This window comes from Acanthaster planci, unplaced genomic scaffold (genome assembly GCF_054643075.1).
Source record: "Acanthaster planci isolate LZ-2023a unplaced genomic scaffold, COTS_SCS Contig32, whole genome shotgun sequence".
NCBI lineage: Eukaryota > Metazoa > Echinodermata > Asteroidea > Valvatida > Acanthasteridae > Acanthaster > Acanthaster planci.
Genome location: NW_028257656.1, coordinates 70558 through 83253, shown reverse-complemented (window position 1 = coordinate 83253; position 12696 = coordinate 70558). Strand labels below are relative to the sequence as shown.

Genomic DNA, 12696 nt, shown 5'->3' with positions numbered 1-12696 from the left:
CTGTTGGCGAACAGACAGATGACCTCTCGTTGGCTTTTTTGCAAATTTGCGAAAGGCATTCCTTTTGTTGGGTTGTTTTTGTTTTTGTTTTTTTGCTTTTTTGCAAGTTTCGAAATAGGCATTCTTTTTGTTCCGTTTTTTTCTTCTTCTGACCCAAATCCCCTTTGTTTTGTACACATTTCTTCCACCACCCACTTTAGTCCCTTAGCAACTTTGCATCTTCATCAAACTTATATCATTGAGGGACCCTTGTCTAAAAATGTGCATAGAACAATGACGTCATGATGACGTCATCAAGTGATTTAAAATTGATTTTATTCTATTTATTTCAGCCCATTGACTTTGTACACGTTTTCATGACACTATTTTGGTAATTTGGTGATCTTCAATTGTAACCAAAGTTACAGCCAACAGCTAAGATGCAAAGATACGTCCAAATTTATGATGTCATGATGACGTCGTCAAGTGATTTTTTTTTTATTGATTTTTCGATATTTATTTCAGCCCATTGACTTTGTACATGCTTTCGAGGCACTGTTTTCGTACCTTAGTAATCGTTGATTGTCGTCAAACTTACAGCAAGCACTAACTATAAATCGGAGATAATTCTAAAATAATAACGTCATGATGACGTCATTACCTGTTTTTTAAAATTAAATTTTGAATATTTGAATATTCTGTTAAATGTATAAAATCCATATAAAGTCAACCGTGGCCTCCCGCAACATTCTGTTTGCAGCAAGTGCCAGGATAAAACGTGGTCTTGAATTCGTCTCGTGTAGGTCAAATAACCCTTCCCTCCGGCTTATTGTTTAAAAGTGGTAAAAGCCATTAATTTTTTTCAACAGAATTTGTCTGTTGGTGTTAGTGCTGGGTTGAAACCATGCTTATATCTTGGAGAGGAAGTGCTTTAGGCAAATATTGAGCTCATTAAGTGATGATGTCATCAACAATTGCTTTTTTTCATAACGGACGTTATTGACATGTCAAATGTTATTAATTTTACCTGGATTCTACTTTATCTTTGATTAAAAAATGGGGCGTGACACCTGATGATCTGGGTGGGGACGTATTAAGTTATGAACCCCAAACAGGACGGGTGATGAAGTCAATGACAACACCAGACCCTTAACTTGCAGATTCAGCGTGACAAAGTATATATCATACAGTACAACTTCTAGTCACAGTTAAAAGTGAAATTCATTCATGCACCAAAATGTTCAGGGTAGTGCAACAGATGTCATCTATAGTGGTCCTGCAATCTTTGTCTTATATTTTGTACACAGAAAATGTGCAATGTGCAACCAATTACTGTTATGTTAGATATTATCAAAGAATTTCAGTTTTTTAGAGTGACAATGCATATTTATCATTATGCAACTAAAGCAGGGTTTGCAGACCGATGTGAATGGAGAATACACTCTTTAAGGCCCCGTATCTCCTGAAGTACATGTCCGATGGGGTTCAAATCTTGCAGATATCTTGAATAGAGAGTGCTTTAGAGGAAAATTGACCTTATGTGGTGATGACGTCATGAGGAGACAAGTCACATGACATTAAAGTTGAACTCTTGAAGGTCCTTTATCTCCTGATGTACATGACCAATTGGTTCAATTCTCGCAGATATCTTAAGAAAGGGGTGTTTTAGAGGAATATTGACCTCATGTTATGATGACGTCATCAGAAGACAAGTCACGTGACATTAAAGGTGCACTCTTCAAAGCACTATATCTCGTGAAGTACATATTTGATTGGGTTCAAACCTTGCAGATCTCTTGAAAAGGAAGAGTTTTAGACAAACATTGACCTGATGTGGTAAGGATTTCATCGTGTGACTGGTCACGTGACATTAAATGTACATTCTTTACAAGCCTATATCTTGTGAACTACATGTCTGATCGGGCTGAAATTTGGTAGATAGATTTGGCAAGTGTTATACACAAGGTGACGTCATGTAAAGGGCAAAAACTTTTATTCTTTATATCTCATAATGTCCAAAAGGGTTAAATTAAAATGTGGTAGTATCTCAAATGAAGGAATGCCCTTTCTTAAGAAGAAAAGAAAATGCGAAAAAGCCCTTTGCTCTGTCAATGAGACAGACAAAACCTCTAGTTTTCTTCTTCCTCTTCTGGCCAAAAGCCTATTTGTTTTGTGCGCGTTTCTTCCACCATCGACTTTGGTCCTTTTGCAACTTTGGATCTTCATCAAACTTATATCATTGAAGGACCTACGTTCAAAGATGTGCATAGAACAATGACGTCATGATGACGTCATCATGTGATTTAGTATTGATTTTTTAATATTTATTTCAACCCATTGACTTTGTACACGTTTTTGAGGCGTCATTTTGTTTACTCAGCTATCTTTGATCGTCATCAAAGTTACACCAAGGAAAGACCTTGGGACAGAGATGATACTAAAATAATTACGTCATGATGACGTCATCAAGGGAGATATTATTAAATATTAAATATTTAGTACTCTGTTAAAATTTAAAAATCCATATAAAATCAACTGTGGCTTCCCGCAACATTATTTTGCGTCAAGTGCCAGAGTATACATTGACCTTCAATTCATCTTGTGTGGGTCAAATCACGTAACTTTTCCTTCCGGTTGAAACCGGAAGTAGGCTTATTGTATAAAACTGGTAATGGGTATTTAGTTTTTTACTATGGAATTAGTCTGTCGGCGTTAGTGCTGGGTTGAAACCTTGCTTATATGTTAGAAAGGAAATGCTTTAAGCAAATATTGAGTTCATTTAGTGACATTAAAGGGGCACTATCTAAAAAGCTGAATCTCCCCAAGTATATGTCCAATTGCGTTCAAACCCTTCAGATATATAGAAACGGAAGAGATTTGGACAAATGCTGTCCTGATATGATATTGACGTCATCAGGTGAGAACTCACTTGACATTAAATGGGCAAGATTTAATATGCTATATCTCCTGAAGTATATGTCCAATTGGGTTCATACCTTGCAAATATCTTGGACAGGGTGTGCTTTAGGCAAACATTGACCTCATCTGATGAAGACGTCATTAAGTGACAAATCACGTGATATTAAAGGTGCATCCTTTAAAGTACTATATCTCCTGAAGTACATGTCCCATTGAGTTGAAACTTGGCAAGTGTTTCGAAAGGGAAGTGTTATAGACGAAATTGACCTTATTTGATGATGATGTCATCAGATAATCATGTCACGTGACATTAAGGGGGCACTCTCCCAGGCGCTATGTCTCTTGAAGTGCATGTATACTGGGTTCCAAACTTGAACCTTTCTCGGCATGATCAAATCGTTTCACCGAGAGGTTTATCACGCGACATAACTTTAAAGTTGCAGTCTTTCTCCATAGATTTTCTGCACTTTTTCAATAACTAGACTTCCACGCTGTTCTCAACCTGACTCGATGGATGTTCGATCAAGATTCTTAGCCCAACAGCTCGATAGGGTTTAGAAATAAAAAATTATCCTGATGGTGTCATCGAGTTATTTATTATTGAATTTTGAATATTAAATTTTTTGCAATAGGGTTTGTACACTTTTTGGTGAGTCAGCAGTCCTCAACCTCGACCGAGAATTACGACCAGAAGGAAAGAGAAATCAGACTGATTTTTCCCTTTTATTCGATTACAAATATACGCCAGTCGAAATATCAAGTAATATTTCATAAAAATGTTTCAGTTTAAACGCAAATCACGTGACATGAACTTATAGGATCAGTTCTTCTGCATGTGTTTTTAGCCCATTGACTTTGTACATGTTTTCAAGCCACCACTATGGTAACTTCCCGATGTTTGATAGTCATCAAAGTTACAGCCAACAGCCAATAAGACCTTGATGGAAGAATTATTCCAGATTGATGACGTCATGTTGTGATTTTTTTTAAATAATTTGTTTCAATTTATTTTCCCCATTTAACAACTTGAAATCCGAAACAGCTCTGTGGTTGTTGCTGTAACAACAACCACCTCTAGTTTGATTTTGAGACTAATGACGACAAAGTGAGTTTGTTGTGTACAGACAAGGACAGTCCACTCTTGGGAATCCAAACCGAAGACTTTTACAGAGATTTGTCACAACAAGCCGAAGAATACGACTTGTCTGACTAGCCCCTAAACCACGACCCGAGAAACAAAACGTCATTGGTAAATTTAAAGACGAGTCTATAGGGAAAGTGATCAGCGAATGCGAGTGCATCAGACCAAAAATGTACTTCATTTTAACTACCAACAGTCTAAACAGTCTCAAAGTTGTAACAGCTAAGGGCACCCTTTTATATTCTCTGGTTCTCATATCGTTTTGACTGGAAGGAGGGTTGGTTAGTAGACAAAAAATCAAACTCCTGAACAAAATTCTATGCTGCTGCCCTATAGATGCCCGAATGAACCAGGCACTATGCATACCTTGCTTGTTTTCATATTGAGTACAATGAGTGCCTTTGATTCTAGCTGAGCACAGAGACATATTTCTATTGGTGAACAGTACAATAAATTTTCGAGAAATAGTCATGGAACTTCCGAAACTGGTTGCAAAAGAAGTTTCATGAAGTGGAACCAAATGTCGTAATAAAACAAAGTTTAAATATGAACCTTATGTGACAAACATGCCAGACAAACATAAACGTGAGCAGCAGAGGCTGCCTTGACATGATGAAGGAGGTCCGACAGCAAAACTAAATTTATCTCATTCTCGATCTACTGTGAACTAATAAGTCTGTGGGGCAGTGTATGGGGGGTTGTGTGCCTTTTTCCAATTTCAATATTTACGTTTTTCACACTTTTTTATGATTTCATAAGAACAACGTTAGAATATTTTGGTGTCACATTTAGTAGGGTATGTTTTAACCCATATCGGTAGCCAGAAAAAAAATCACACTTGACTTTAACAAGTTTTTTTGAATGAATGCCGCTGCGGTGCAATACCGCTATCGACGTTGAAACACGCCTCACCTCATTTTGAGTTAGTATCAAGACACCCTTGTGGCGTTCCTGTGCAGTGTGTGCGTTTTCTATGGCGCTCTGTACCTCTTGTATGTCGTGCATTGGGTGCGGTACGGTATTGCTCGTTCTGGTATTGATGCAGCACCGTAGATTTCGACAGTCGCTGTGTTCATGTTTGGGCCAAAGCGTATCACTCGTCATTTTTGGCGCTATTTTTGTACAGGTCATCATATCTTGCTTTTATGTTTTTAAGCAAGATCCTCTTAGCAGGGTCGGTAAAAAAAACGGTTTTTTTAGAATTTAACAGGGCTGCCCTAAGTACGTGGAGAATACAAGAACTGTTGATCGTGACCAATGAAAGAAGAGCCAATGATAGATCAATGATATATCAGATACTTTATGGTTATAGAAGCTGCAATAATCTATCAGACCGTCACCCTCGCATGTTACGTTTCTAGAAAATAATCAGGGGGCATTTTGTCACATTGTTGGTGGTAAAGTTCAAATCAGCCACCAGCCAAATTCCTTTAACTTTTTCACTTTCGCGTCATGTCCTTTAACAAAAGTCAAGTGCAAAACAGTTGTGTCATTGTGTTTTTCTCGCCAACCCACCCAATAAAAGTATTTTTTTCCATCGGGGTAGTTGGTTTCATTGAGTGTTTTTATTTTAAGACCAGGAACTCGTTTCTCTGAGATCATCTGGTTCATGATTCTTTGATCTGGCACCCATGTATTAGAATTTAGCAATCGCACCCACTCTCTCACAAAACGCAAAGTATTGTTTGTTCGTCTATAATAAGCAAACCCGTCACAAAACGCAGATACGTTATCTTTCTCGTTATGCATGGCGATGTCGAAATTCCCTTGGAGGTCTTTGAAGGGATCTTTGAACCAGAAGGTATCCGAGTCCACGAAAAGTACGTTGCTTCCTTTTTCGAGCAGGGAGAGGACATAGTGCGGACGCCTCCTGACAAACTGAATGTATTTTGGCGAGTCAAACATGAGGCTTTTGGATTCGGTAGCTCCTAACTCAGATCTCTGGACGTGCAAGCCCTGCTGGGATTTCATTCTCTTGGTCAGGTTTTGGTACGAAAGCTCATCTTCAGCAATGATTGTGATGTTTGGGCAGGCCCGTGCTCTCTTGACACTCTCCAGCATGTTCTCGGTCACGTCGAGGAAGCCAGCGTTTGTCGTCACTAACACGATCGTGCCCGACCATCTCTCTATGTCGGCCTGCGTACACGGCGGCGAGCGTGAGGGGGAGACACGGTTCATCGCCAGTCCCCGGAGTGATGTGTGTGACGCACTAGCATTAGGAAGTGAAGCCCTATCCACGGCCTCGTGACTGGGTGGGCTTGTCTTTGCGACAACATATTCAGCCCGCCTCGCACGAGTAATCCGCCAATCTGAGAATAGAGCATTGAATACAGGTCTGTCAACTGCCGGACGCTCCTTTCTACGCTACGATTGCCGGTAGTTTTTCCTCGACCTTGAGCATAATACTTTATCAACACGCACGAGAATTAAAGATTCCTTGCTCATATACCAAACACTAACACCATCAACCATTCAAAGGGGAAAATTAAATCCATCAAATCGAAGTTAGAAGTTAAAAGGGAATGAAGAAGACCATTCGAATTTATGGAACCTCGCATGTCCCTGTACGTCCAAATGCTGCACTTGTCTGTCTACTGTCTGACTTGCAGAAAAATTGTTAATTTTAGCCTACAAGACCACTCTTCGGTACTTACAAATGAAGACGGCGAAGAAAGATAAGATGCCACAGAAGAAAGACTTTCTTAACATTCTTGAAGTCATCGTTTTTTGTACTTTACTCTGCCAGAGATAATAGAAAAACACCGGCGTGATCAGAATACAATATTAGCAATGACGACAAACGCAAAGTGACTTTCCTCAGGATAGCCTACTCAAATTATTTTATAGCAAAACACATGCAGCATGATCTCTGTAGTTCACCAGTTAACAGTCAAGTGGATGTAAAAAAAAAGCACGTAGCTAGTGCGAGAAAGTGCGTAATTAGATGAGCCTTTTCAGTAAGTGTGGGCTTGTGAAGTACTCATGCGTGCATATAGTCAATACTAAGGGGAAGACGTCACTGGCTGGGTTTATGTATTTTACTTGCTTCATTTTATTTATTTACTTATTATGTTGGCACTAACAATGTCAATAGTTTACATAATTTTGGAGCATGCGTGGGGTTGCGCTGCTGGTTCCTCAGCTCAGACAACAACAGGGGTTTCGCTTGCCGCTTATAAAACATCACAACACCAGAGAAACAGGGGTCCAGTCGCTGGAGATTTACTGATCGTCACTAAATTTGATTTAAAATTACGTTAAGATAAATCACATATATCACATGCACGGGAGGAGGCAAACAGTGTTGCACCAACCGGCTTGGCTTGAGGTTTACTAGACGCCATTATGAACAAACCAGCTTCACTACCATAGACTCCGGCGTAATTTCTAGCCGCAGGCAAGTAATTCAGATCCTGCTTATCTCTGGGCAAATAACTTTACGGTAAGTACACGAGAGCCTCTACTGACCCAACTTGTTAACAATCAAGCTAAAAATCATAATAAATCGTTTCCCCACGCATACCATGGACAATATACATTGACAAATATTGTGAATATAAAAGTAACGAGCAACTAGTGACGAGAAAACAAGTGTTATACTACAGTCTGTTAAACTTATTTGACTATAGAAACATCAGAAATGACAGCATCGGGGTCTGAAGAAGCTGGAGGGTCTGGATTAAAATCGACGGTCCATGTCTCATCGGGAGTATACTTAGCAGGTCATGTCTGATGGCGACAGCTCTAGATTTGTCTTGACTCAAAACACCTTCAAATCTTCTAGCTCGTCGAGTGAAACAGAAATTGCTTGGCGAGGTGCAAAATTCCTTCAAGAACTTGGTTATAAGAGAATATGAAACCACAACGTCGTATCGCTATGAAAAAGTTACCCTTATCTGATAAATACGGTGATGACACACAACTAGAGATCCTGGATGAGATATACAAGTATTTGCCCCGTCTCACACTGTACAGGACAAACACACCACTTGCAAACAAAGATTCAAACCCCATTCCCCGACGAAGACATTGCAGAGAAAGCACGCAGAAGGTATGCATACAGTATTTTTTTTATTTTTTTACATTTTTTTTAATGATCTCAAAGAATAAACTTTGCGTGTTTTAGCTGATAGAGCGCAAAACAAACTCAACAGTTGCATTTGTGTGTGATCAAGCTAGATTGAAGGGGTTATACTCTAATCATTCCTTGAGAGTAACTGTTGCTTCAAGATTGTACCAGCAACAGTTTGACAAACAGCTCCTTTACGAGACCACCGGTAATCGTTCATCTACTGTACAATCATCGAGAGAACAACAGATGCACAATCGGAGGCCACAAATCTACAGCAAACAGTAGGTTCGTTACAAATCAACAGCAAATTGTAGGTTCGTTACAAATCAACAGCAAATTGTAGGTTCGTTACAAATCTACAAAAACTGTAGATTCGTTACAAATCTACAGCAAACTTTAAGTTCGTTCCGAATTTACAGTTTGCTGTAGCTTCGTAAGTATAATATATACTTTGAACAATAGTGTGGCGTCACAGAAATAGTTCAACATTTCATAATGCCAGCTGCATTAGTGCCTGCTGGGTATAAATGCGCTGGCATCTGGATACGAGACAGTTTAATAAATTCCTATTTGGTCAAAAATCTGTGCGTCGCGGAACTCGCCACGCGCTCGCCAAGTCCATATAAGGAGATTCTTCCGGACTGCTTGACAGGGAATATACCATAAAATGGAAGGGGGTGTTGAGGAAAATGAAGTGAAATTTGGGAACAACATCATCGGAAATCTATCGTATTTTTACTTTCTCGGAATAAAACGGTATTTATGAATGGGAATAAATGTCTGTTTGGTCGGTCTTACACTAACGTTTCAGCCGGTGTAGAACGTGCGTTTAAGACAAGCGTAGAACATATTTATTCCCTATTAAATTATGTCATCCATCGCTTACGCCAAAAATAATACTGCCTTTTGTAAGTATAGGCTACGGCCCAAACGAGCCATTATATTTCAGTCACATTCAACGACTGAGAATAAGAATAGCGTATTGAAAGCTGTTCATACCCACCTCACGGAGAGACTTCAAAGGAAAACTGAGAGCACTAGTTGTATATGCTGGAAGCGTAGACCTACAACATTGATTCGATATATATATGCTGGGTGCCCAGGGTTACCGTACCAGCTGACGGTCACCACTAGAACCTGTAGGTTTCAAATTATAACCTCGCTGCTCAAAAGATTGAAATTAAATTCACAAATCAATGCAAAAATATATCAAATAAAACGGGCACTGTTGGAGGTTTTAAAAAGATATGGCGCCATGTACATACAACAAATAAACGCGCATCGATTTACTATGGTGGCCCTGAAGGTACATAAAAATTCACAACTCGTCGCAAATATTTGTGCTACTTAATGCAATTGCCTTTTAAGGATCAATGAATTATTTAGAATTGAATTGAATTGAATTGAGTTGAGTTGAGTCGAGTTGAGTTGAATTGAATTGAATTGAATATTTACGACTAGTCGTGAATATTTCCGAGATGTAATTTTTTTTCATCACGAGTGTCCAATAATTTTCCATACGTTTAGAGGGTAAGTGCGCTAATAATTAAACGGCAAATACATTATTATAAGTGCCTGCCTGACCTGACCTGGCCCCGAGCATTCTGTATGCACAGCGGTGCAGTAACCATGCACGTGTATTATATTGCATGGTTGTCCACGTGCGATGCCAAGTGGACAGTGGAATTATGCATTGGGAAAGGAACAAGGTTATTGGGAACCGACAGGTCTCAGAAAAAAAAAGATTTGCTTTCCACATGGCTTGTTCCACCTGTTTCCGAGAGCTAGGTCTTCACCACATTGGAAATACGCGAAGACGGTCTTAGAAAGCCTTTGCGTGCCAGTGAAACGGTCCCATTCTCCAGCGTGCTCCGGTTTCCAGAAGAACGCGCTGGATAATTAAGCACGTTGCCGCAACGGGCCCATTTATCAGGTGTGCTGATTTTTTACTTATTGTTTCAGGGCCCAGGATATTTTGATTTGGCAGCTACAGTGAAATTTGACTTGAGAAAAGTGTATCTGGCTCAGCATTTCATAGTACTTAACACTTATCTTTTTTCCAAATACCATGTCAATTATCAGGTGTATAGTGTTATCATTCAAGACAGATGTTAATTTCAATGTTTGTTTCAAATTCATTGCGCCCGCTTTTTAATAGCATTTTATAAGTACATGCATACCTATCTACCATAATACTTTGAAACGATATTGAATTATGCACAACTTTGTAGGCTGACTATTTCTGATTTAAATTTGCTGGCTTGCTAATGGTTACTTCCCACTTTTGCACTTTTGTCTCCATTTAGATCAAAAGACATGGCAGAACCCATAAGAACAAAAGAGAGGCATCAAAACAAGCTTCGACTTATGAATTAAATGGCAAACATCAACAAAAGAAACATTAAGAAAAATCCTAAAGAACCAGTTATGAGAGGGTCCTAGATAGAGTGCGTCAAAGAGCTGAATATTGAGATGAAGAGTGCATACCAATGTGGGCGTCTCTTTGCGAAGTGACAGTAGGTGTGTTGAGGCCCAAAAGTGCTTTATGGCATGCATTATGCTATATGCTCTTATAACTAACAGCATACATCTCACAAGGGCAAAACAACAGAAAGGTGTTGCTCGCAAAGATGCCTCACAGCCCAAGCGAGAGAGAAGGCTTCCATCTGTGGTAGCCATACAGTCACATCCAGATGGTGCAGAATCATCAACACTGGTAGACTCACACGGTCACAAACACCTACGTTTGATAGGAGTAAGTGATTCTTCTGCCAAAGTCAAATATTAGGGCATAATCTTGTTGAATGTCGTTCTGCCAACATCCGAGAAAAATATATCCGAAATCACCAGAAACTCAGACAATGCTCAATGGAAGGTTAACTATGATGTTGTGAGTAAAAATGATGCATTATCAAGAGATATAAAGTATCACAAGATATGTGTGACGCGGCAATGGAAGCAAAACTGTGTTCCACATCAGAGAGTTTAAGAGCAACACGAAGAAGAAACAGTTGCTTTCATAGTTGCTAAAATGCAGTTTTACACCCAGCTCAACGACAGTATATCTTCTGGTGAATATATCCCCGTCACCGAGGCATTAGCTACAATAATATTATGGAGGAACACAATGTGACTGGCAGAATAATGTCAAGGAAGAGGCTGAAGGAGAAGATTAAAACACACATAGAAAAGATAGAATTCACACGTCCAAGAAATTGTTTTACGCCAACCCTCATTCACTCGACAGTAGCAAAAGCAACAGCTGTGGATGTTGCAGCACACAAGAATGGTATCGAGGAAGTGCAAATAATATTCCAATGTGTACAAATAATGCGCAAAGACATCGAGCAAGCAGAGAAATGGACATTTTGTGGATCCCTAAAAGCAACAAACGGTCCATCTGAACTAGATATATTATTAAAGTAGATAATACAGGGCCACACTGTTCTTCAGACAAAACTGCGTGCTGACACAATCGAAACCATTTTTTTTTAACTCTGAGGCCATCTTGGATTAGACTATAGTTATGTTTTGAATTAAGAATTCGTTGAACCTTAAAAATGGATTAGCACAAAGGATTTAAGGAAAAGAAGACTTAATAATGAGTAAAATAGTATGTTTTTTTACGTCAAATTTCAAAATGGCTGCCACCATATCAAGATGGCCGCCATAAAAATAAAAACTGTATTTTTTGGATAAGTATGTGATATATGTATTGGAAAAAATCTGGCTTTGAAGAATCTACCCTAAAAGCCAACTCAATCACATAAGATAAGAGTGATTAAAGCAATATTCACCTTCCTCGTCTGAGCTTCTTTGGCACGAGCGGTGAACCACCACCTCTTTCCAAGCTCGCAACAACAGTATCCTTGTTTCTTATTAAGTTAACTTGAAAGTTCCTGTTTTCATTTTGAAACCAGACGAGAGATTATATTGCGGTATTGCTTTGATACGATCTGCAAACGGTGTTTAAGCGAATATTGTCCCCCAGATACATTTTCGTGTGCGTGTCACGTGACGCCATATTTATAACATATAACTCAATCCTGAATGCATCGCCCACTTACAAACTACTGTTCGATGTATAAATGTAAAACTGAACTTGATCATGCTTTCCTCCCCCTCCCTCTCTCCCTCCCCCCTCTCTCCCTCTCTCTCCCCCTCTCTCTCTTTGAAACTGTTTTAGATGGTTTCTGAATGGCTGAGTTCGTTACAACCCAAATTACATGGATTTCAAACAATAAACAGCGCCCACAAATGCAATAATTATACTTCAACACCTTCAATTTGCTGTTGCACTTAATAGTCGCTGTTGTAAGGGTGCTAGGAATTTAATGGGCTTAAAAAGGCTTTTCGACTAGCTTGCTTTTTAAGTATGAATTAATCCACGATATATATGTTTCATGAGTATGGGACGTACTGTCTGGAACAGAATATCACACCACAACGGCAAAGTTAATCATAAACATTATTTACGCATCATATGACTGATAATGTATCCGCACTTGAACTTTGGAACAAAAACAGCATTTAACTTTCTGTACCACATATTCGCTTTGGCTACACAGGGATATGCACAAACAGG

At 39.1% G+C, this 12696-nt stretch overlaps 1 protein-coding gene across 1 annotated transcript; it reads right to left on the bottom strand.

Annotated features, from left to right (window-relative positions):
• Nucleotides 1-3613: 3613 nt before the first annotated feature.
• On the bottom strand, nucleotides 3614-12041 carry LOC147795427 (uncharacterized). Its single transcript, XM_087131921.1, has 3 exons — nucleotides 11909-12041; nucleotides 6694-6778; nucleotides 3614-6348 (listed from the first exon to the last, which is right to left on the bottom strand). Exons 2-3 carry the CDS (start codon nucleotides 6758-6760, stop codon nucleotides 5444-5446), a joined length of 972 nt encoding a protein of 323 aa, XP_086988047.1. The 5' UTR covers nucleotides 6761-6778; nucleotides 11909-12041; the 3' UTR covers nucleotides 3614-5443.
• Nucleotides 12042-12696: the final 655 nt, after the last annotated feature.